General features: G+C 34.8%; 1 protein-coding gene across 1 annotated transcript in view; it reads right to left on the bottom strand.

The window, feature by feature from the left end:
* Positions 1 to 260: 260 nt before the first annotated feature.
* The window catches only part of ABLIM2 (actin binding LIM protein family member 2), a 2,642,076-nt gene continuing 2,614,496 nt past the window's right edge, over positions 261 to 27,840 (bottom strand). The window contains exon 22 of the mRNA XM_044062807.1: positions 261 to 2,098. Coding sequence (XP_043918742.1) covers positions 1,985 to 2,098 — 114 coding nt within the window. The 3' untranslated portion in view covers positions 261 to 1,984. The remainder of the gene's footprint in view (positions 2,099 to 27,840) is intronic.

Genomic DNA, 27,840 nt, shown 5'->3' with positions numbered 1-27,840 from the left:
ATTAGTGTAATGGTCATGTAACACAATGTATAACACAACATGTAAACCATCATAACTTTTTATGACCAGGTTATCAACTGTACTGCAGCCTACACGTTTTATATGGGGAAGTGTGCTGGGTGGCTTAGAAAGAGAAGAAAATTAATAATAAATGGCACTGAGAAGGCATACAGCTAATAAGAAAAACATACATTATACATTCTACAATTCAACGCAGAATGTACAGATGCCCATATAACTCATCCTAACTTCACCTCAGATTTGTTGTTCTGACAAAGCCATAAGTTTTTATTCTTTAGCAAATATGCCATTTGTTTAATTTCACATTATGGTTTAAAAGCATACTTCTTACAGTAATAAAACAATGCAGCATTATTCATTTGCATAAAGAACAAGTTGTTTTTGCCTGTACAGTATATTGCCTCAATAACCACACAAAGAAGCCTTTTGCTCAAGGAAGGTAGGTAATACTGTTTAGATGTTTGCACAATGAAGCCAGATTATAGCTTTTGTTTCTGTATACAGAACTTTACTGTATCATTTTTATAGGTATAAGACAACATAAATACTGTAGATAATGTGAACAATTAGCAAAACTTTGTGAAAAGGGGAAATGATAAAAATATGGCAGGCTGAAATTTCCCCTTTTATGCTTGTCAAATAATATCTCTCTAATAGCAATCTATTTTAATAAAATTAAGTATTGCATTATAATAAATATTTTTAGCCAGTCACCATAAGCAGGATGCATAATGTTACCAGCATCAATTTTAACAAGACACTGCAATAATTGAAGTTTATTTTTCACATTGGTCTGCAAAAGAGGAAATTATGTTCTTTTAGTGCTAGCTCGCATTTTTTTTTCTTTGGCTTTTATCTTATTTTCTGAAATTTACAGAGACTACAATGCACACGTTTCTGGCACTCAGTAACCATATTTGCATATATAAACTATACATACACATATTTTTACAACACACACAAATCTCTCTCGCTCTCCTCCTTCTCCTTCAACAAATGATCAAAAAACACTGTCTCAATGACAGGGAGTCACAGCTTGTAGCTTTTAGAGGCGAGTACTCATGCTCAAACTGAAATATCTTACCTAAACATGTTATTGGTGTCAAGTGAGTTAAATGCAGCAGCCATAGGGAGGGAGGGAACAGAAGGGAAATTTTAGGATTGGAAAGTAAGGGAGAGCTAGAGTCAGGAAGTGGAAGAAGGTTTTAGGTTTAAGGAGCAGGATGGGAGTTAAGGGTTACAGAGTGATCAGGGAATGCAGGTTTAGGAATGGGGTTTGGAGTTCTAGGGTTAGGGAGAAGGCAGGTTACGAACTGGGTGGGATTTTTACTGTTAGAGTTAGGGCTCTGGTAAAGCTATGCAGCTTAATAGGATCAGGTGATGAGAGGAATAAATTAAGTAAGATTGAACTAGTGGGAGTCAGAGCACTTGCAATTTTCAAGGAAGTGACAGAGAGCAAGTGTTTAGCAAGCTAATAGTACGTAAGCACTTGTAGCAGACCCACTACAGGGTGTGTGTGTGTGTGTGTGTGTGTGTGTGTGTGTGTGTGTGTGTGTGTGTGTGTGTGTGTGTGTGTGTGTGTGTGTGCGTGCGTGTGATGTGTATGTGTGGTTGTATATATGTGTGTAGATTTATGAGCGGAGAGGTACAGATATAAAATGCATAATGTTTGCATTTTTGGTTTATTTACTTTTAATGATTAGCATCAAATATAAATACTTATTTAACTTGAGAACTATACATCACTGTTATACTGAAGACTGGCTTATGCCAAGACTTGCCCATATAATCATATATCTGCTCATGCAATATGTGCAAATACCAATATTCCAAAATGCTTTTTCATACTCTTCCTTAACTCTTCTCACAGAATAATGAAACTGCACAACAGTTAAACAGCAAGTATGAATGGCATTATCAAAGTATTGTTTGATTAAGCAGTAATTTGTATGTTGCCATAGTGTTAGAAAAGCATAGCTTTCTTCTTTAGGTCATTTCTTTTCCAAAGTGCCAGTCGATCAAACTCTTCAACAGTTAATCCAAAGACTTTCTGAAACTCTTCTGGGGATAAATGTCTCTGTTTAAAAAATAAAGAAAAAAACGTAATCTGCATGGTGCTTACATACTGGAAATGTCAATATTTTATGCCTTTTATTAGTTTAAAATAAACTGCAACAGTAATTACTGGTATGTGTACCTGAATAGCAGAACTTCACCTTTATTGGCTTGTACTAAATACTATCCTTACATGATGGAACAGATTCCAAAAGAGTTGCTCTCAGTGTAAGTGACTTAGTCCAGTGTAAGCTTGCCCTGATACTGAAAGACTTGCTCTCAGTGGAAATTATTTAATTTGGTCTAAGCCCTGTCTATACAGGGACTTACACCGGAGGCCAGAAAAGACCCTCTCTCAATGTAAGTGACTTTATCTGGTGTAATACACAGGAATAAGTCACTTATACTAAGAGCAAATCTTTTAGAATTGGGCTCAATGTGTTTCAAATGAGCGCACAAAAAGATGTTTAAAAATGTGACATTAAACTTGGTAATTAATTTGTTTATGTCTTCAGCTGAGATTTCTCTGTATATATGTGGAGTACACTTTCCATACACTTATCCTGTAGTTAGTAACATTTCAAAGAGCAACGACATATTCATCTTTCCGAAGACCTGAATATTATACTATAGCACTGGTAATCTTCAGCAACAGGCTGGCATACAGGGTAAAGCACTGGTAATCATTTAACAAAGCAGTATGTCTTTGAAATTATTCTAATAACTGAAATTTAAAAAAAATAATTAATGCACACTAAGCATTCATGCTACAACAACATCCTCACTTAGGTAATATAACAGGAGCATCCCAATAAAATCAGTGACTTGGTTAACCAGAAGTAATTTATACCCCCCCCCCCACACACACACACACACACTCACATGGAATAGGAAATATCAACATGGCAATAATGAAATAAAAAGTTTCTTGAAGGCAAATAGTTTATAAACTTGACAAATGAGCCAATGAACACACAGTGTGTGTGTGTGTGTGTGTGTGTGTGTGTGTGTGTGTGTGTGTGTGTGTGTGTGTGTGTGTGTGTGTGTGTGTGTGTGTTGTATTGTTTTATATTTGATGAGTATGCAAGGTGACGGAGAAGATCCCATTTTTAATGTAAGCCAGGGAAAAATATATACATATATGTACCATTTACAAAGAGACAATGATTAACATTTGAAAATCCTCCATGTTACCTACATTTTATAAACAAGCAAAGTCTCTGAGTGATGAAGGAACACATGACCAGGAATGTGACATATATTCAACAGGAACAGAAAACTAAAACTGACAAAAGAAACACTTTGAAATATGCAGGCACACATATTCAAGTCCACTAGAAATATGTATGAGCCAACATTCAAAATAGCACCCAAAATAGTACTGTGTTTTGGAACCATAAATCAGTGTTACTTTCTTGACATTTTAATGTGCACATTGCATATTGCTTGGGCAACAGAATGCTGGGGTGGATACACACACAAATATGTTAAATATATACATATACTAGCTGGGAAGTATAGTGACACAGTGATTGTCATCTCGCAGCAAGACATCCTCCATTTTAGTTCCCATCTTTTGCCTGGAATCTGAATACCCTGCTTGTGCTTGTGTGGGATTCCATGGGTTACTCCCATTTCCTCACACATCTCAAAGTCATGTAGGCTTGCAACTGTCCACTGCTGTGTGTGGGATATATATCTGAGGTATGGACAAAAGACCCCTATTTGCCTAGTCAGCTCTAGATGGCTATGAATGCTCCAGGGGTCTTTATATGAGTTGAATGTTACTTGTTGTTGTTGGTTTTGAAATCATGGTCTGAAACTAAATACCAAAAAATGCATTACTGTATCCTTTGGGAAGTCATCTACTCCAGGGAACTACCACACTGACAATGCACCCCTAAGAGCTGACCCAGCTGTTCAGCATTTGGGAACTTATATGGACAGTGACCTAACTTTTGATCAACATGTCTATAGTTGTATGAAAGTCCTTTTATATTGTACAGCTTATAAACAAAGGGATTGTGTCTAGATCTAGGAATTTCATTCTCTCCCCTTTAATCCATCCTTATTAGACCAACCATTTAATATAATGCCCCCTTTGGGATGTATCAGTCCAGACAAATGCAACAACTGAAACACCCACAGAGACATCTTATTAAAAGGATACAAGGCCCTAAAAACATCCTACACAGACTGACTCAAAGCCCTCTCACTATAATCAGTATTCTTCAGACAGCTAAGAGGTGACCTGTGTCTGGCATACAACGCATCCTACAACCCATTAATGATAGATTTACTACACAGCAGCAAGTCAAATGGCATCAGAAATACATAGTCTAGGGATCTAAATCTCTTTCTCAATATCAACTTAACAGTTTGAAGGGACAAGCATATTTTGCAGAGGATACCACTCTATGGAACATATAGCTAAGGCTACTGGAGCAGTGGAATATAAAACACAGTTCATCCCTGCCCATTTTCAAGAGCAACTTAGATCTAAGGATGGAAAACAGAAAATTTACCCCAGGGCTGCCCATTGTACTACAATGGATGGAGGCAGCTCCTAAATGCTTTACCCATGCATAGGTTTCATCAAATTATCTATGTTAAGATCCTAGTTATTCTCTTTAGGGGGTATATATAATTATCATCCATCGGAAGGGTAAGGTCAATCTATAACAAAATGGGATAGGTTATTTCGAGCACAAAAAGGGGAACTGGCTAGGTATAAAATGGCACACAAGGGCAGCAAGCCTAGTACTATGAGCCCATGACAGCACTGGATAAATGTAAAATAGGTTAAACATTTTCTTATGTCTGGTTACTCAGTTAGTGGAGTCTGCCTTGTCTAAATATGCTTTTTATCCTATGTTGTCCATTTTCCAACCCTCTGTTAGAAACATGTTGATAGACTGGCTACACTAAATTGTCTATTTACCGTTTCCCTGTGGCATGGATCTTTGCTGAATAAGGTCATATAAGGACTAGTTCAATTAATCTTCTAATAAAACAGATACACATACATATCAATATACTACTGATATATTTCATGGGTCATCACTAATGATTTATTAATCTTTTATAGAACAGATACGCATACATATCAATATACTACTGATATAGTTCATGTGTCATCACTAATGGTTTATTAATCTTTTAATAAAACAGATACACATACATATCGATATACTACTGATATAGTTCATGGGTCATCACTAATGGTTTATTAATCTTTTAATAAAACAGATAAAGATACATATCAATATACTACTGATATAGACCATGGGTCATCACAAATGGTTTACTAATCTTTTAATAAATAGTTCATGGGTCATCACTAATGGTTTATTAATCTTTTAATAAAACAAATACACATATATCACTGTACTACTGATATAGTACATGGGTCATCACTAATGGTATATTAATCTTTTAATAAAACAGATACACACATATATCACTATACTACTGATAGGGTTCATGGGTCATCACTAACGATTTATTAATCTTTTAATAAAAGAGATACACATACATATCACTATACTACTGATACAGTTCCTGGGTCATCACTAATGGTTTATTAATCTTTTAATACAACAGACACACAGACATATCAATATACTACTGATATAGTTAATGGGTCATCACTAATGGTTTATCAATCTTTTTATACAACAGATACACACATATCATTATACTACTGATATGGTTCATGGGTCATCACTAATGGTTTATCAATCTTTCAATAAAACAGATAAACACACATATCAATATACTTCTGATATAGTTCAAGGGTCATCACTTATGGTTTATCAATCTTTTAATAAACTGGATACACATACATATCACTATACAATGATAAAGTTCATGGGTTGTCACTAATGGTTTATTGATGTTTTTATAAAATTAATATACATACATATCCCTATACTACTGATATAGTTCATGGGTCATCATTAATGGTTTATCAATCTTTTTGTAAAACAGATAAACACACATATCACTATACTACTAATATGGTTCATGGGTCACCACTAATGGTTTACTGATCTTTTTATAAAACAGATACACACACATATCACTATACTACTGATATGGTTCATGGGTCATCGCTAATGGCTTACTAATCTTTTAATAAAACAACACACACAAATATCACTATACTACTGATATGGTTCATGGGTCATCACTAGTGGTTTACTAATGTTTTAATAAAACAGATACACACACATATCACTATACTACTTATATGGTTCATGGGTCAGCACTAATGTTTTATTAATCTTTTAATAAAACAGATAAACTCACACATCACTATACTACTGATATGGTTCATGGGTCATCACTAATAGTTTATTTATCTTTTAATAAAACAGATACACACACATATCACTGTACTACTGATATGGTTCATGGGTCATCACTAATGGGTTATTGATCTTTTAATAAAACAGATACACAAACATATCACTATACTACTGATATGGTTCATGGGTCATCACTAATGGTTTATTTATCTTTTAATAAAACAGATACACACACACATATCAATATACTACTGATATGGTTCATGAGTCATCACTAATGGTTTATTAATCTTTTAATAAAACAGATACACACAAATATCACTATACTACTGATATGGTTCATGGGTCATCACTAATGGTCTATTAATCTTTTAATAAAGCAGATACACACACATATTACTATACTACTGATATGGTTTACGGGTCATTACTAACAGTTTATTAATCTTTTAATAAAACAGGTACATACATATCACTATACTACTGATATGGTTCATGGGTCATCACTAATGGTTTACTAATCTTTTAATAAAAGTGATATACACACATATCACTATACTACTGATCTTGTTCATGGGTAATCACTAATGGTGTATTAATCTTTTACTAAAACAGTTACTCACACATATCACTATACTACTGATATGGTTCATGGGTCATCACTAAAGGTTTATTAATCTTTTAATAAAACTGATACACACACATATCAATATACTATTGATATAGTTCATGGCTCATTACTAATGGTTTATTAATCTTTTAATACAACAGACACACATACATATCACTATACTACTGATATAGTTCATTGGTCATCACAAATGGTTTATTAATCTTTTTATAAAACAGATACACATACATATCAATGTACTACTGATATGGTTCATGGGTCATCACTAATGGTTTATTAATCTTTTAATAAAACAGATACACACATATCACAACAGTACTGATATAGTTCATGGGTCATCACTAATGGTTTATTAATCTTTTAATAAAACAGATACACACATGTATCACTATACTACTGATATGGTTCATGGGTCATCACTAATGGATTATTAATCTTTTAATAAAACAGATATACACACATATCACTATACTACTGATATGGTCCATGAGTCATCACTAATGGTTTACTAATCTTTTAATAAAAGAAATACACACATATCACTATACTACTGATATGGTTCATGGGTAATCACTAATGGTTTATTAATCTTTTAATAAAACAGATACACACACATATCACTATACTACTGATATGGCTCATGGGTCATCACTAATGGTTTATTAATCTTTTAATAAAACAGATACACACATCACTATACTACTGATATGGTTCATGGGCCATCACTAATGGTTTATCAATCTTTTAATAATACACAGACACACACATATCAATATACTACTGATACAGTTCATGGGTCATCACTAATGGATTATCAATCTTTTTATAAAACAGACACACAGACATTTCAATATACTACTGATATAGTTCATGGGTCATCACTAATGGTTTATTAATCTTTTTATAAAACAGACACACAGACCTATCAATATACTACTGATATAGTTCATGGGTCATCACTAATGGTTTATCAATCTTTTTATAAAACAGACACACAGACACATCAATATACTACTGATAAAGTTCATGGGTCATCACTAATGGCTTATCAATCTTTGTATAAAACAGACACACAGACATATCAATATACTACTGATACAATTCATGGGTCATCACTAATGGTTTATCAATCTTTTTATAAAGCAGACACACATACATATCAATATACTACTTATATAGTCCATGGGTCATCAGTAATGGTTTATCAATCTTTCTATAAAACAGACACACATACATATCACTATACTACTGTTATGGTTCATGGGTCATCACAAATGGTTTATTAATCTTTTAATAAAACAGATACACACAAATATCACTATACTACTGATATGGTCCATGGGTCATCACTAATGGTTTATTAATCTTTTAATAAAACAGAAAACACACAAATATCACTATACTACTGATATGGTTCATGGGTCATCACTAATGGTTTATTAATCTTTTAATAAAACAGATAATCACACATATCACTGTACTACTGATACGGTTCATGGGTCGTCACTAATGGTTTATTAATATGTTAATAAAACAGATACACACACACATATCAATATATACTGATATAGTTCATGGCTCATCACTCCTGGTTTACTAATTTTTGTATAAAACAGATACACATATATATTAATATATTTCTGATATAGTTCATGGGTCATCACTGATGGTTTATTAATCTTTTAATAAAACAGATACACACACATATCAATATACTACTGATATACTTCATGGGTCATAACTGATGGTTTATCAATATTTTAATAAAACAGATACACACACATAGAATACAAAAATCCAATAACACAGCCACAGAAAATATCCAAGACTTTATTGACAAGTTGAGCGCTTTCTTCCCACAATCGAGACTTCTTCAGAACATTTTCCATATGCACACATCTCTTTTAAATATTCATTACAACTACCCCACCCATCCAATTATATAATTATGTAATAAATAAACGCTTAAAGTTAACCACATCTTAAAACATGTTCAAATACTAAGAACATTATAAATAATTACTTAACCATGTTGTAGAGAAAAGATAAAAGAAAAAAGATAAAAAGAAAAATACGGCATAAATGGCTTAAATTCATGTATACTATAAAATGCATGTGTTATAAAAATAATAATAATATATACATATGTATTTTGTTATTATTAATAGTGCTATGGAAGGTCTGACCAAGGCATTGGAAGATAATGAAAAATGCATTAGGAGCGATTTGTTATTTGAACAATTTCAAACCAATTTATCTAATGTGTATAGTAAAGTGGAGTACTTGTGTAATTAGATTTTTATGAGAAAGTGCAACAAAGTTAAAAGAGACATTAATGAATATCAAAAAGGGTTAGTTTACCCTTTTTTGGCTGGGCGCCATGGCAATGACAATTTAGGAAACACCCAAAAAGAGCAAGGTTGAGGAGTGATGACATCTAGCCCAAGAAGATTTGCTGAACATGAAACAGAATGGAAAAGGCAACATGGCGGTGATCTGCAATGATCTGAACGTATTAAAGAAAGGGAATATCAGCAGGCCTATTTTTTGGGGAAAGTTCAAAGGGATTATCATTGGCATGGTGCGAGACCAAAAAAACAGAAAGTAAATAATCAGAAGGGGAAGATTTATCGTCGGAACAGTTAATGGATGAAGTGATAAAATGGCATGTATATGTGAGTGCTGATGATTCTGGTGCTGAAATGAATGGTGTGGCTGATGACGTTCAGCAGATGTTTACCTGTATTGACATTAAATTCTATCAGGGGGTGAGCAACGGCATCTGTGGTAATGTGCAATGTGAAGACAATGATGAATTTAATGTGAGTGATGATTTAGACATTTTAATGGCGTTAATGGACAAAAAATGCTTGTGCCTATGGTCATAAATAACAGTTCTGGTGATTTTAAAATTTATAATTATTCAGGAAAAACCTTGACTATCGAGCACGCTAATTTGTTATCTAAAGGTATGACTTTTGTGCCAAGTAGAAGGGGTGATTTGGCACAGATGCTTATTGACTTGAAACTGTTTGTACGTAAACTAAATTGCAAAGCATGGTTTAATGGTGAAATAATGTATGAGCAGACATCTTTACGGAAGCTGAGTTTATTTAATCCACCAACTAATAATTGTATTGCTGTCTTTGACAAAGTGTGTGAAATGGAAATTAGAAAAGTATTGGGGCACAAGAATGTGAATGCTGAATATAATTTAAGTAAGCATGAACATTATTTGTTGGCTGAAATTGTGGATGATAAAAGTATTAGGGTCATGAAGCCCGATAAGGGCAATGGCTTGGCCATAATGGATGCAATTGATTATTCTAATGCTATGAACACACTTTTAATAGATGGCACATATGAGGAAAATTCATTGAATGAAGTAAGCATTATGAATAGGAACATTGATTTGGACCTGGAGAATATGGTATATGAAGTGCAAATTAATGAAGATTAATTTAGATTTTTAAAAAATGATTATCCCATGGTCCCCAAAATATTCGGCATACCCAAACTGTACAAAAGCCTGAACAACCCTGCATTTAGGCCTACTATTGATGCTAAGAGGGCAAAGACTTGCTTTGTGAGCAAGTTTTTGGATCAAAGTTTGACGAAGGGATTGGGTATATATGAGTATATTTGTAAGCAATGAAATGAAATTAGTGACTATTGATGTCTGCAATTTATTTTCCGTAATACCCCATGAAGTAGGGCTTAATTGGCTGGAAATGCAATTATTAAAGACAGGTCTGTATGAGCAGGATGAGATTAATAAACTGTCCACACTTATGGAGATGGTCTTAAGTAATAATTACATTTTCTTTGAGGGCCAGTATTATAAGCAGGCCACTGGAGTGGCCATGAGGGCGGCCTGTGCCCCAATTTTCGCTAACTATGTGATGGCGTATTGGGAGCAGGAATACGCTTTTAAGGGTCTCTTTGCTGAGTTTATTACGGCTTTCACTCGTTTTTTTGGATGATATATTTTTGATTTGGGAGGGACCATTGGAATGTTTGAATGAGTTTTTTGAGTATATTAATTGAACAACTCAATTTTTGAGATTCACATACACTTACAGCAGTGAGAGTATTACATATTTGGATGTGAATTTAAGGGTTGATTTTGCAGATAAAAAGCTGACATTGGAAATATATCGCAAACCAACCTTTTCGAATGCTTATTTGGACTATTAGAGTTGGCACCCCTTTTACCAAAAAAAGTTTATAGTAAAGGGGCAAATGGTGAGGGCCACCCGCATGGTGAGTGAAGATTAAATATTTGAAGCTGAAGTGGAGTTTATTGCCAAACATTTTGAGAGGAGAGGATACCCCACTAGCATGGTACAAAAGATTGCTAGGGAAGTGACAACAAAAAGGTAGAATGGGGTATATAAACCCATTTTGAAAGCAGGTGGAACAGGTATTCCTGGTGATTTCCTGTTGGATCGGTTGAAGAACGTTAATGCACCCCTTAGTTTCATTACCACATTTAATTTGGATGGTGAGGAAATAGTGGAAATCATTAGATGGAATTGGGGTATTTTGGCCTGTGATGACCGTCTTATTGGAAAAAATGGAAAAAAAAACTATGGTAGTTTTAGGAAAGAAAGTCTTTTAAGAATATATTGGTTGGTCCCTTTTAAGAGTAAATGGAAACTTTAAATGTGGAATGGGCATTTGTTGTAAGAATCTATTGGAAACCAAAGATAGATTTATATTAAACAACAGGGCATTATATATTTCAATTGTAATAGCATGAATGTGGTGTATTTGGCCAAGAGCCAAATGTGTTCAGCAGTCTATGTGGGGAAGACCTGTAGGAAATTCAAGGATAAGGTGAGGGAACATTTATTGGATATAAGAAACCGGAAAGTTACAAATGCTTTAAGTAGACATGTATAAGTATTTAATGAGCATACTTTTAAGTTTTTAGTGCTGCAACAAATTGTTACGGCTTGTCAAGGGGCAATTTTGGATGTAAATTTGGATTTGTGTGAACTGAGGTGGCAATTAAGATTTAATGCCACCTAGTTTCCAGGGATCAATGAGACCATTAATATAATGTGTTTATTAAAGCTTAAAAACATTTTAGGTTAAAATATTCATGGTATTTTTTAACAAAATGTCATTCAATGTTATGGAAAATTCCTTCGTATTTTAACAATTGCTTTTAGGCTTGTGCTTTTTTTTCACAGAACTCTTGATTATAAAATATGTACAAGATCTTTTATTAATAATAACAAAATACATATGTATATATTATTTTTTTTTTTATACAACATGCATTTTGTAGTATACATGAATTTAAGCCATTTATGCCATATTTTTCTTTTTCTTTTTCCTTTTCTCTACAACATGGTTAAGTAATTATTTATAATGTTCTTAGTATTTGAACATGTTTTAAGATGTAAAAAAGCAAAAACAAAGTTACCAGGAAGTAAATACTTTCCATGCAGAACAGCAAAATAATCCCAGTAAATAAACCACAGGACAGTAAAACATGTCTGTAAACCAGTTGTAGCATAAAATCAGCTCAGCAGCAAATAGTCCACAAATTCTGACAAAAAGATGGACAATTGTGGTAAAATCCAAGAGTAAATCAATTTATTGAGAAAATAGACAATTGCATTCACCCAAAAAGGGCTTTATCAAGCCATATACAAAACAAACAAAAAAGGCGCACTTTTTAAATGCCTGAAAGTCCACATCACAATGACATCACTTCCCTTTGCAAATCTTAAAGGCATATAACAAAAAATAAAGGTACATATCTTAAATCATCAAAGAATAAGCTCATAAACAAGGTATTTTATATAAAATAATCATATTATACACTAAAAATATATTCCTCATATAAAGAACAAACTTAATGGTAAAATCTAGAGAAATATGTTAAAAAACTGTGCAAGTAAATATAGATTCAAATGTATGTATCATACATAAAAAGTATATATCATACATAAAAAATGTGTTTGTGTCTAACAATATCACATGTTCCAATGCTGTACTATGCACAACACTAAAATGTGATCTTCAACCTTCTATTCTTTAATAAAGGTTTAATAGGGATCTTATCATTCAGGCCAGGTTTACGGTCCGCCCTCAACCTGATAATCCAATCTAACTCACATGTTTCTGTATAATTTGTAATATCCCCTCCTCTAGGGCTTGGGGCATTGATCTGTAGTACCTGAAACCTAAAACTATGTATATCTGATGTCTCCATCACATGCTTGGAGAGTGCATTATTGATGGTCCTAATGCGTATGTTATAGACATGCTCTCTAATCCTCTCCCTAAGACGTCTGTCAGTCTTACCGACATAAAATGCCATACAAGATGTGCATTTCGCTAAATAAACTAAATGTTCTGACTGGCAATCAGCTTTTACCCTAGGCAAAAAGCATTGAATGTCACAGGATGTACAAATCGGGGTTCACGGTCTATATATTCACAGAAATTACATCTGTGGCATGGTTTTGTACCCCAACTGGAGGCCTCATCTGTATGGCTGATATAAGTTTTAGGATAACATAGTGTTCTATGCAAATTCTTCCTATTCTTATAAGTAACCTTCGACCTATCCCCTACTACCTCCTTTAAATCCTGGTCTCCTGTGAGTACCCCCCAATTTTTAATAAAGTTATCTCTAATACCACGTATATCCTGTGTGAAACTCAATATAGGGTTGACCTCGGATCTACATGAACCTTCCTGTGAGGTAACACCAACTGCTGCTTCTCTCCCATCATCTGAAGTATTTGTACAGCTTCTTGAGCTCTCAGAGAAACAGGGTGCAGCAGTTGTAGTCCTAAGTGAATTGAAACATTCAACACCTGCATGCACTTCTTCTGCTTTGTATGATCTATTCAATAATCTGCTAAACTCAATAACTCCTCTTCAAACCCCTCATGATGGGATTTAACCTTGAGGCATGCATGGCCTGTCCTCTGATGACATTCTGAAACACAAAGCTAGGATGCATGCTATGTCTATGTAAAAGTGAATTCCTGTAAAAGGACTTTCTATAGACTCCCATATTTAAAGAACCATTAGCCAACCTCTCAATATAAACATGTAAAATATAAACATATATCCCACTCATGAGGGATTTGAAGAGGAGTTATTGAGTTTAACAGATAAATTATTGAATAGATCATACAAAGCAGAAGAAGTGCATGCAGGTGTTGAATGTGTCAATTCACTTAGGAACTACAACTGCTGCACCCTATTTCTCTGAGAGCTCAAGAAGCTGTACAAATACTTCAGATGATGGGAGAGAAGCAGCAGTTGGTGTTACCTCACAGGAAGGTTCATGTAGATCTGAGGTCAACCCTATATTGAGTTTCACACAGGATATATCTGATATTAGAGATATCTTTATTAAAAATTGGAGGGGGTACTCACAGCTGACCAAGATTTAAAGGAGGTAGGGGATAGGCCCAAGTTTACTTATAAGAATAGGAAGAATTTGCATAGAATACTATGTTATCCTAAAACTTATATCAGCCATACAGTTGAGGCCTCCAGTTGGGGTACGAAACCATGCCACAGATGAAATTTCTGTGAATACATAGACAGTGAACCCCAATTTGTACATCCAGTGACATGTCAATGCTTTTTGCCTAGGGTGAAAGCTGATTGCCAGTCAGAACATTTAGTTTATTTAGCAAAATGCACATCTTGTATGGTGTTTTATGTCTGTAAGACTGACAGACGTCTTAGGGAGAGGATTAGAGAGCATGTCTATAACATACGCATTAGGACCATCAATAATGCACTCTTCAAGCATGTGATGGAGACATCAGATATACATAGTTTTAGGTTTCAGGTACTACAGATCAATGCCCTGAGCCCTAGAGGAGGGGATATTAGAAATTATACAGAGGCATGTGAGTTAGATTGGATTAACAGGTTGAGGACGGACCTTAAACCTGGCCTGAACGATAAGATCCCTATTAAACCTTTATTAAAGAGTAGAAGGTTGAAGATCAAATTCTAGTATCATGTATAGTACAGCATTGAAACGTAATATTGTTAGACACAAACACATTTTTTATGTATGATATATACTTTTTATGTATGATACATACATTTGAATCTATATTTACTTGCACTGTTTTTTAACATCTATCTCTAGATTTTACCATCGAGGAATATATTTTTTAGTGTATAATATGATAATTTTATATAAAATACCTTATGAGTTTATTCCTTGATGATTTAAGATATGTACCTTTATTTTTTGTTATATGCCTTTTAAGATGTGCAAAGGGAAGTGATGTCATTGTGATGTGGACTTTCAGGCATTTAAAAAGTGTGCCTTTTTTGTTTGTTTTGCATATGGCTTGATAAAGCCCTTTTTGGGTGAAAGCACTTGCCTATTTTCTCAATAAATCGATTTACTCTTGGATTTTACCACAATTGTCCATCTTTTTGTCAGAATTTGTGGACTATTTGTTGCCGAGCTAATTTTATGGTCAACTGGTTTACAGCCTTGTTTTACTCTCCTGTGGTTTATTTACTTGGATGTTTTAAGATGTGGTTGACTTTAAGCATTTATTTATTACGTAATTATATAATTGGATGGGTGGGGTAGTTTTAATGCATATTTAAGAGAGATGTGTGCATATGGAAATTGATCTGAAGAAGTCTCGATTGTGGGAAGAAAGCGCTCAATTTGTCAATAAAGTCTTGGATATTTTCTGTGGCTGTGAAATTGGATTTTTGTATTCTTGGTCTGTTTGTAGTTCTTGGTTATAAGATACACACACATATCAATATACTACTGATACAGTTCATGGGTCATCACTGATGGTTTATCAATCTTTTAATAAAACAGATACACACACACACATCAATATACTACTGATATAGTTCATGGTTCACCGTTACTGGTTTATTAATCTTTGTATAAAACAGATACACATATATATCAATATACTAATATAATTCATGGGTCATCACTAATGGTTTATCAATCTTTTTATAAAAAAGACACACAGACATATCAATAGACTACTGATATAGTTCGTGGGTCATCACTAATGGTTTATCAATCTTTTTATAAAACAGACACACAGACATATCGATATACTACTGATATAGTTCATGGGTCATCACTAATGGTTTATCAATCTTTTTATAAAACAGACACACAGACATATTAATATACTACTAATATAGTTCATTGGTCATCACTAATGGTTTATAAATCTTTTTATAAAACAGACAAACATACATATCAACATACTACTGATATAGTTCATGGGTCATCACTAATGTTTTATTAATACTTTTTTTAAAAGAGATACACATACATATCAATATACTACTGATATAGTTCATGGGTCATCACTAATGGTTTATTAATTATTTTATAAAACAGATACACACATATCACTATACTTCTGATATAGTTCATGGGTCATCACTACTGGTTTATTAATCTTTTAATAAAACAGATACACACACATATCCGTATACTACTGATATAGTTCATGGGTCATCACTACTGGCTTATTAATCTTTTATAAAACAGATGCACACAAATATCAATATAATACTGATATAGTTAATGGGTCATCTCTAATGTGTTATTAATCTTTTTATAAAGCAGATACACACACATATCAATATACTACCAATATAGTTCATGGGTGACCACTAATGGTTCATTAATCTTTTTATAAAACAGATACACACACATATCAATATATTACCGATAGAGTTCATGGGTCATCACTAATGATTTATTAATCTTTATATCAATATACTACTGATATAGTTCATGGGTCATCACTAATGGGTTATTATTCTTTGCATAAAACAGATACACATACATATCAATATACTACTGATATAGTTCATGGGTCCTCACTAATGGTTTATTAATCTTTTTATAAAATGGATACACACACGTATCAATATACTACTGATATAGTTCATGGGTCATCACTAATGGTTTATTAATCTTTTTATAAAAGAGACACATAGACATATTAATATATTACTAATATAGTTCATGGGTCATCACTAATGGTTTATCAATCTTTTTATATAACAGACACACATACATATCAATATACTACTGATATAGTTCATGGGTCATCACTAATGGTTAATTAATACTTTTTTTAAAACAGATACACGCATATCAATATACTACTGATATAGTTCATGGGTCATCACTACTGGTTTATTAATATTTTAATAAAACAGATACACACACATATCCGTATACTACTGATATAGTTCATGAGGCATCACTACTGGCTTATTAATCTTTTATAAAACAGATACACACAAATATCAATATACTACTGATGTAGTTAATAGGCCATCACTAATGTGTTATTAATCTTTTTATAAAACAGATACACACACATATCAATATACTACTGATATAGTTAATGGGTCATCACTAATGGTTAATTAATCCTTTATTACAACAGATGCACATAGATATCAATATACTACTGATATAGATCATGGGTCATCACTAATAGTTTATTAATCTTTTAATAAAACAGATACATACATATCAATATACTACTGATATAGTTCATGGGTAATCACTAATGGTTTATTAATCTTTTATAAAAGAGATACACATACATATCAATACACTACTGATATAGTTCATAGGTCATCACTAATGGTTTATTAATCTTTTTATAAAACAGATACAGATACATATCAATATGCTACTGATATAGTTCATGAGTCATCCCTAATGGTTTATTAATCTTTTTATAAAACAGATACACATACATATCAATATACTACTGATATGGTTCATGGGTCATCACTAATTTTTTTTAATCTTTTAATAAAACAGATACACATACATATCAATATACTACTGATATAGTTCATGGGTCATCACTAGTGGTTTATTAATCTTTTAATAAAACAGATACACATACATATCAATATAGTACTGATATAGTTCATGGGTCATCACTAATGGTTTATTAATCTTTTATTACAACAGATGCACATACATATCAATATACTACTGATATAGTTCATGGGTCATCACTAATGGTTAATTAATCTTTTATTACAACAGATGCACATATATATCAATATACTGCTGATAAAGTTCATGGGTCATCACTAATGGTTTATTAATCTTTAAATAAAACAGATATACATACATATCAATATACGACTGATATAGATGGGTCATCACTACTGGTTTATTAATCTTTTAATAAAACAGATACATACATACATATCAATATACTACTGATATAGTTCATGGGTCATCACTCATGGTTCATAGGTTCATAGATTAGTACTAAGCTAACTGCCCTTGTGAGCCATTTTAAGCTTAGCCAATTATCCCTTGTGAGACTTAAACCCTGCACCTTGTGTTTGTAAGGCAAACACTTTAACCATTAGGCCACCCTCCCAACCCTAAATACTTGCTCATTGGTTTGTACTAGGCTAACTTCCCTTGTGAGCCATTGTAAGCCTAGCCAATTATCCCTTGTGAGGCTCAAACCCTGCACCTTGTGTTTGTAAGGCAAACACCTTAACCATTAGGCCACCCTCCTTATTAATCATTTAATAAAACAGATACACACACATATCAATATACGAGTGATAGAGTTCTTGGGTCATCAGTCATGGTTTATTAATCTTTTAATAAAACAGATACACACACATATCAATATACTACTGATATAGTTAATGGGTCATCACTAATGGTTAATTAATCTTTTATTACAACAGATGCACATAGATATCAATATACTACTGATATAGATCATGGGTCATCACTAATAGTTTATTAATCTTTTAATAAAACAGATACATACATATCAATATACTACTGATATAGTTCATGGGTCATCACTAATGGTTTGCTAATGCCAAGGATTTGTTTTGGCAATTAAATGACTTTTCAAATGCAAATATTCTTTTCAGAGACTTATAAAATATTCTTCTTGCTCATTCTTATAACCCAGCCTCTAAACATTAAAAATTGTGAACTGGTTAGAATTATGTTAGTGGTGATAATGCACTGTCACAAAAAATGTAGAGACAAACCACATGCTACTTGTTCTAAGTAAGAAGATTGCTGTCTTGTAATGTCTTAGTATTTTAAAAGTATCTTATTGGCACATTTTTTGAAATAACAAAAACAGACTTTCATTAATATTTCTGAGTTGAGCATGCATCAGTTTTAATACTCCTGTATTTCTTAAGCAAGATTATTTATGTGCATATATTTCCATGTTCCCTATTTTAAGTGCTAAGTAAAACTGCTTACTAGTTACAGCTGAGAAAAATTCTTAAACATTTCAAATATATTTTTTCTCCTGGGATCCACAGGATGGAGACATGGTTATTCTTTTTTTTTCCTGATTGTATTTATAAATATGAATGAAGAAATCAAGCCCAGACTTGTACTCTCTCTTATCTGGGGGCTGGGGCAATACTTTGCCAAGGGATGTGTGTGTATGATGTATATTTTAAAGCTTTTTGAGTTCTTCAGGTGCCATTACATATGTGGTACTACTGTGAAGGCAAGTTAGGTATTTACAAAATCCACTGGGCTACCAATAGTTTTATAATGATGTCAGTGTTTTCTTGCATCAGTGCATGGAATACATTTATAATTATGAATGTCTAAAATGCTGAACAGCATTACATCAATAAAAAAACAAAAAAAATAAAACAAAAAAATTAAACCCTCAAAATTCTGAAAAACCCAGCACACATTCTATTCAGGGCGCAAGCCCCCTTGTGCCCTCCAACCTCCTGCTAATTAGATATACCAATGTCAAGATCACACTATAATGGGAAATGGGCAAACACCCAGTTGCCACTGTACCAAAATGTCATCAAACTGCTGTTTACAAACTTTTTAGGTTGCTGTAATGCCATTTGGCATTTATGTCAGTCAACATTATTAGTGCAGCCAGTGTATCTATGGACTTATGGTATTAAGTTTGAAGGGGGGAGCAGATTTGGTTTCTCTGAAAAACCTTTTTCATGACACATGGCAATAAAGCACTATTTTTTAGATAGTGATTTAGTGCAGTTTTTGACAATTACTGTGGATTTATACTGGCTATCCTAAACACCTCATTTAGAATATCTCAAAAACATTGTGCAGTGTTGATTAAATAGTCATGCCATTTTATTTCCTTTGAAACATATGTAATAAGTTTCTACTAATGGATTTTAAATTCACTAAAATTAATAGAAGGCATTATTCATATACTGTCTGCCCAGTGTATTAGACACATGGTACAGGGCGGCTCAGCCACTGCACCGAAGGATATGATTTGGAACAGAATCGCTCATCTGTCACTGTGTAGCCTATGGTCCTCTGACAGAAGTGCACAGTCAGAAGTACATGAGTTCAGCATGTTGTACATTTTAAGTGTGCACACGGCACATTGGGAATCAGGAAGCATAATGAAGCAACATGGCTTATATCATGAGACAGGTACACACCAGGCGCATTCTTCAGGCCAGTAACTCTGTCAATGCTTAGGCAGTGGGACAGTAAATGTGAATGGAGGAGAGCCTATCCACTTAGCAGTAACTTACTACCATGAGCATTATGGAAACCATAAATTTGTCCCAGGGGTTCCACCTTTGTCCCTCACTGGCAAGGACGACAGGTGCTGACTGAGGTTTCTTTTTTGGGGATAACCTCTTGGCTAGGCTTGTAAGGGCCCCAGGGCCATTAACCTAGTAACCTCCTATGATCCTATGACAAGGAGCACAAGCATGGCAAGAAATATTTCACAACATGCCAGCATGTGCACCCTGCAGTTTATGTAGCCATGCAGTATTGTCATTATTTGTTTGCAAACATGAAGGTAGATGGGATAGATGGTGTTTCTTATTACTGAACAATGGCAAATTATAATAGGGGCAAAACAGGCAGCCACACAGAACCCACTGGTCCAATGGGGCCCATGGCTGTCCACCTAACATACTGTGCCCTACTCTCTAATTAAAAAATTATTTAAAGATTTTAAGTTGTATCAATAAATAAATAAAGCATTCAAATAGTACCTTATACTCAAGAAACAAACTCCATTCAAACATGGGTAGCATTGCAAGTCTGAATGGACTTTGTTACCACAATGTAAGGAAATACTTGCAAGGTGTTTGAAAGATTTTTCCCCCTTGGGCATTTTCATTTATATATAATACAGAGATGTGTATTCAATATATGTTAAATGTTCAGCCAGACCTAACACAAGCTTCCCTAGGCAGGTGCCTGTGGCCCTGTGCTAGTTATTGTGGGGCCCATCCATGATTGATTATTCTACCTGTTGCCTCAAAATTACTCCAGTATTACATTTTCTACTGCTGCAGTATGCGTTACTTATACACGATCATGGTTGCTAGCACCATGACTGTGCATCAGTAATGGCATTAAAAAACAGTGGCCCCTGCAGGATTCTCCACAACTTGTATACAGGCAGCACAGATGTCTGACATAACCATGTAGTCAATCATGTAATGAAGGCATCTGTGCAGTTCTTATAGGAAATAGTGCTATGTTTAAGCTCTGGAGTGACTTCAGAACTGCTACTCTCACATCATAAGTTCCTTCATGCCTCCTGTTTGCCAGGTTTGGTTCCAGATGATTGCAGCACTAAATACAAAAAAGCAAGAAAAAGAAAAAAATGTTGTGCTGCAGTTATACCTTACTGATTTTACTTGTCTTTTTCTTTTCTGTGAGGTTTGAGGTACTGCCTGCTTGGTTGTAGCCAGCAGCACCCACCTCCATGAAAATAAAGTTGTCAGGATGTCAAAATAAATAAAATTTCCTGTTTTGGGAATTGGAATTATTTCACAAGTAGAGTTCCAATTTCTGTTAAAAAATGTGTTAAAGGCTACTGAATGTAAATAATACAGTGATTAGTGTAACCGTCTGAAATGTTGAGACACGCTAGAGCAAGTCTTGAAACACAGAGACTGAATGACTTGAAAAAATGGGCTTATATATATCAAGTCCAAGATGGAAACTTCTCAGAATGCTCCCTTTTCTCCAATGTATGGCGACTGCAGAGTTAGTATGCATACATTCAGGGGTTATAGGGGGCTTGCCTCAACAAAGAAGATGCTTAAAGGAAAGGACTGATTTTCAACATCCACTCTTCTCCTGGAGTTTTGTTCTTTCTTTTTTTTTTTTTTTTTGGTGTCAGCACTTGGCATTTTAGGGAGCCAGTGATTACTCTATATTATATGTCTTACTGCAGTTTGAGACTGAGACCAAGAGAAACATGACCACAGAGGGGGCTGTACAGACAAAGCAGCAAGGAGCCATTTCTTACCGCTGAGAGAAAATGAAAAAAGTGAATGCATAGGCTTGAGTGCTGGTGCAAGCTTTCTTTTTTTTGGTTTTGATTTTTTTTTTAAATAGTAGTATACCTGCCACTGCAAGCTGGCTGGCCAGCCAGTGTGTGTGTGTGTGTGTGTGTGTGTGTGTGTGTGTGTGTGTGTGTGTGTGTGTGTGTGTCTGTGTGTGGTTATGGCTCATTTGATCTAAAAATAAAAATACTGGCCTATTTGCTTGAAAACATTTAGGGGTGTGATTGGTGAATGCCAACCAGACAGTAGTGCAGTATTGGCATTCACTTTCATACTGGCATTTGTTAATGCTGGTATGGAAATAAATTCTGATACTGCTTTTTCTGTGAGGACTGAAGTGTTTACTTCAGCACTTTGTGTTTAAAAGTTGTAGCACACTGTTTGTTACAAACGTAATGAGCAGTTTGCTATAGTTTTTAGTGGAAGCCCCCTTTTTTCTGCTCATCAGCTTACATTTGAAAGTTAAAGGGTCCCAGATTACACAGCAGATGAGCAAGTTACCAAAACAGCCAACTACTGGAGAACCTAGATAATGCTGAGATTCATGCCAGAAGAAATATTAGAATTTCTGAACTTCCTGCAAAACACAAGGGGATAATATGGTAAATGTGTTAAGTACATGGAACTCTATCATCTTGAACTTCCAAAAGATTCTCTCTGTGGGAACTGAAGGAGGCCACTGATCCTCATTCAAGTCCTGTACTAATCCCAAAAACTCCATCCAGATCTGTGGTAATGAAATCTATTTTCTTCTTGGACAAGGAACTTACTCTGAAAACTGCCTGTAAACATTTCAAAATGAAAGCAGAGAATAAAATAATTGGGTTGGATTATGATTGTTCTATACAAATATTGATAAAAAAACAAGAAAATTGGCCATTGACTAAAATGCTGAATGAATTGGCCGTAAAAAAGCTTCTTATTTAGGAAGATTAAAACTGTTTTATTCAGACTTGTAGTGAACATGTGAGTGTGGGCAGCTATTCCCCTGACTTATCAGGTTGAATTATGTTCAAAATCATTTTCCTGGGAATGTTGACATAATGGGTCAAATTTTGGTAAAGCTATACCCTGGAAGAATTTGCTGGTGGGGTCTAAAATGATTAAGGAAAGGTGGGATAGTTTCATTCCACAAATAAGATGCAGAAATGGTGGCAGCAGTGAATTTACATACTGCAGTTATTGAGGAATTGCAGATCCAGGACGAGTATCTTAACAATCAAATGTAATCTTTAATCAGAAGCAGAGATGTTAAAGAAAAAATTGGTTGCTCAAGATGATAAAGTCAGTCAGAAAAAATATAATTGTTATTGAGGAACCTGAAGAGATGAAAGGAGGTGATGGTGTAACTTAACAGATCCAGTAACTGGGTTCCATGCAAATCTATTTAAATCTGAACACCCTCACAAGTTGTCAATCAGGACTGCTGCAGTCAAAAGGCCCAAACATATTTTAGTAAGATTTGTATCATTTAACATAAAAGATTAACTGCTGACTCTGTTGAGGTACCCTTGTAAAATGTATCAAATTGAGGAGGGGGCAGTGTTCTCTGCTAATGAATACAGTTTGCATACATAAACTGTTGTCTGAAAAAAAAAAAAAAACTTTGTCTTTTTTACTCATCACTTTTAAGTGGGTATTTTCCAGGAAGATTTAAGACTTAATGATCATCAGGCTCTGCTTAAGATGTCCAGAGAATATGATCCTTACACTGAAAATGGTGGAGACATGGCTGCAGATGAAATGGAAGTAGAGAAGAGTTTATACATGGAATCAGACAAAAGCTTGAGCTGAGAGTCCCCGTGAGTCCCTAAGAGCACTTCAAGGATCAATAAATTAGGAGCCTTTCCACAATTTTTATCTAGGTTGACACATCACACTTATGTCATTATGTCATCATATAAAGTGAGGTGGAAACAGATGACCTCACGAGAATTAGGATAAGTGGCTATTTGGAAATATTTGGGAGAAGGGCAGAGCCCCGTATTTATTTAAACAGTTAAGCTCATTATTAAAACAGGTGTTCACTTTGACAGCTATTTAACAATGGTTGACGTTGGTCTTGCCCATTTAATATACACAACAAGAGTAAAGGATGAGGAAGTGTTGAGGAGATGGAAAGTGATGTTGACCAAACTGAATTTTTGGGAATAGTTATGGTGGTCAGGTGATTTGGAAAAAGGATTAGACAGTTAACAAGCTTCCACTGCAGAATCTACAGTGGGAGCTTGTTAACACTGCACATTCTGTGGAATACGCTTTGTCTGGAATATGCTGGGGCTGATCACAGCTGTTAGACTTCTGGTACTCACTTGATTGGATGAAAGCCTCCAAGACTGGAAGCTAGAGGAAATCTCCTTCTATTAAGGGGTTGATAAGTAGGGCCATAAAGCTTTTAATGGAGCTTTTATCTTCCTCGGCCTTTACTGAAAAGGGGTTTCCCCAACAAAAGCAGTAATCAGTCAATGAATAAATACAAATGTAAATAAAAGATCTTAACTTAGATTGTTATAAAAGTCTGCTGATGGAATACCTAAATCTGATGGATACTGAATGAGTCTTCAGACCAGGCCAGTGTACTTACCAGGTTAAGAAATGTAAAAATAAAATAAATCTAGCCAACTGAGCATAAATATGCCATCCAGAAGACATGCTACCATTACAGGAGCTTCAGAAATTTTGCACAGAACTGTTTGCATATACTCAATATAGATAAATAGAATGTTTGGCAAAGCAAATTCTGTGTGTTGCAGATTTTAGGAGGGAGATGAAAGAATTTGGAAATATATATTCTTTTCATGTGCTTGATTAGATTGCAAAAAAAAAAAAAAAAAGATAAAACAAAACAAAAAACTAAATTGACAAGGATAAAATACAAATGACAAATGAAATGCATCAGAGTGAAAGGTCATGAATAATATTGTAAATTAATTATGTGTTGAAGAAAAAAATGAAAAAAATGGTCTAGGGTTTTGGAACCAATGACCAGGATTCAGAAATGTTACCTCCAGTGGTAAGTCCTTTTTACCTATGGTAGCCATTCCTGATTTTTAGAGAGCACTAAAAAAGGTCTTACCTTGAAGAGGTTCACCACCACAGTGAACTGTCTCTCTAGCCTACCACAAATATTGATGCATTCCAGGGACGAGGCATATGCCAGTTAGCTACATGCTCTTCTCTGGAAATGTCTGCAGTAAGTGATTTATAGAGATTCACAGAACTGCTCTGTTCCATATACCCTTACTACCAGTCGTGGTAATTAACTTGCATAAAAGCTTGCATTGAACCTTTACATTCAGTGGGTTAGACTGTGTGACAGGTAAGTGCTGGAGAGTTTATCGGACAGGTAGTATTGGGGAAAGAAACAGAGAGTGTGTGTATGTGTGTGTGTGTGTTTCTACTTGGGTGGTCACAGTAGAGGGGTTAGACAGAAGACAGGAAGGGTAGGGATATGTGTGCGTGTAGGGGGGTTAGTATGCATGAGTGTGATCTGGTTAAGGGGGTGATTGATATATTGAGTGTTTGTGGTTTGTGAGTGGGTATGGGTGGACTGTTTGCCATATCTTCATAGGTATACACTAGGCTAACAACTACCAGGGCTTTTAAAAGCCTAGCCAGGTAACCCAACCCATGTGTGTCACCGTGTGTCATGAGCATTTATTAGGAGAGGTATGTTAGTTAGGAAGTTTACAGAGGTTATGTTAGGGGTGGGGGAATTACTGTCTACCTCTATCTATCACAAACTTGGGGGCCAAATCCAAGGTGAATTTCTGATTTTTCATCCGTTAGTCAAGGTTATGCTTAAATAGGGTTTGGAATGGACTCTGCCTCACATGTATGGGGAGCCTGTTCCAGAGCATGGGGACCCTATGAGACATATATCTGTCTTGCCAACATGTCTTATTTATGTCACAAGCAAAACTTGAATCCTTGGATCTAGTGATTCTGATGTTATTTATTTTGCAGATGTGCAAAAAGCCCACCAGAGCTGAATCTGGGTATGCCTTGTATATTAGACATAGATCAGCTTTCACTGTGTTGGAGACCGAGTACAGAGATAGGGCTTTAAGTTGATCCATAAATGACAATGTGTTTATACCCTATATTTTCCTGTAGACAAACTTTTCTGGGTGTTCCACCTGTTGCATGTGCCTGGTCAGGTACTTGCCAAAGTGGGCATTATACTCATTGATGGGTCTGATAAGAGCTGAAAAAGTGTCACTATGACTTCCTTGGACCTGGATACCATGTCTTTACCTACAAATTGGGTCACATAGAATACTTTTCTTACCACTTTGGCTGCATATTGGTCAAAGGCCGGATTACTGTCTACATATGTTACTAGAACCCTGACTACTGGGTTAACTCTTAGGGGTGTCTTATCAATGGAGTAATTAGCTTGGGGGCATTTTTCCCAAAAGGCTCTATAATGCATTTCTTGGCACTGAGTTTTAGTTTGTGACTTTGGCACCAGTCATCTGTCTGTGTTAGACCCCCGTTTGTGTCATGGAGGGAATCTATGATAGCTCCCAATTTGCATACCTCTCAGCTCCCACTAGACTGACAAGCAGTGAATGAAATATGGAGGAAAGGGAGGCTAGACTCCAGGAAAACATTTTAACTAGTTATAAATCAATTAAAATGTTAACAGAACCATAGGTTGTGCAGCAAGAAGTTACAAATTAAAATGAAGTATGAAACTCTAATTTCTAGTGCTACTGACTGACTGCAAGGGTCTGTGGCTTCTGGGGCACAAGCAAAGCCAGAGGGAACACTAGATAACACCAGGCAGGTCTTTCTAAATAAAACTGTAATCCACTCAAAGAATTAATAGAACACTGCAGTGCATTTTATGAACAATATGGTGTCCTCCATTATTGGCTGACTGTGATTATTCATGGTTTATGACAAAATGAGAGGCAACATCAGGAAAGTTCTTTTAAATCAGGGACAGGTAAGTGCTATGTCACACACACTAATAAGAACACCTGTTTGACAAGATATGCAAGTCATACAAGAATAAATTGACCTTAACAATGTTATATAGGACAACACAATTTTGTATGCAGTTGAATGCATGTCTAATATGTTCACAGGTAAAGAGTTGACTAACTGCCCTCACAGGCCATTTTAAGCTTAGTCAATTTTCTTTCAAAGGTGAGAATTAAACCCTGTACCTTGCGTCTGTGAGATAAATATCTTAACCATTATGCCAACTCCCAACCATACATTATACTGGAGTACTTTGTGCACCACATCGGCAGGGGTGAAACGGGACAACTGTGACGAACAGTGAAGTGCTGAAATGTGCACTAAAAGGAGTGAATAGGGTTAGAGAAGAGGAGAAGGCAGATGAAGGAGGAAATGAGGACTAAGGAGGAAAGTGAAGACTGGAATGGACAGGAGAAGTAGAAGAGTGAGTTTTTTATATATGTACAGTGTCAGGTTTTCTCTCATTTGTCATGG

This window comes from Protopterus annectens, chromosome 2.part1, assembly GCF_019279795.1.
Source record: "Protopterus annectens isolate FY-2018-M chromosome 2.part1, PAN1.0, whole genome shotgun sequence".
Classification (NCBI taxonomy): domain Eukaryota; kingdom Metazoa; phylum Chordata; order Ceratodontiformes; family Protopteridae; genus Protopterus; species Protopterus annectens.
This window is presented reverse-complemented; position numbering and strand designations above follow the sequence as displayed.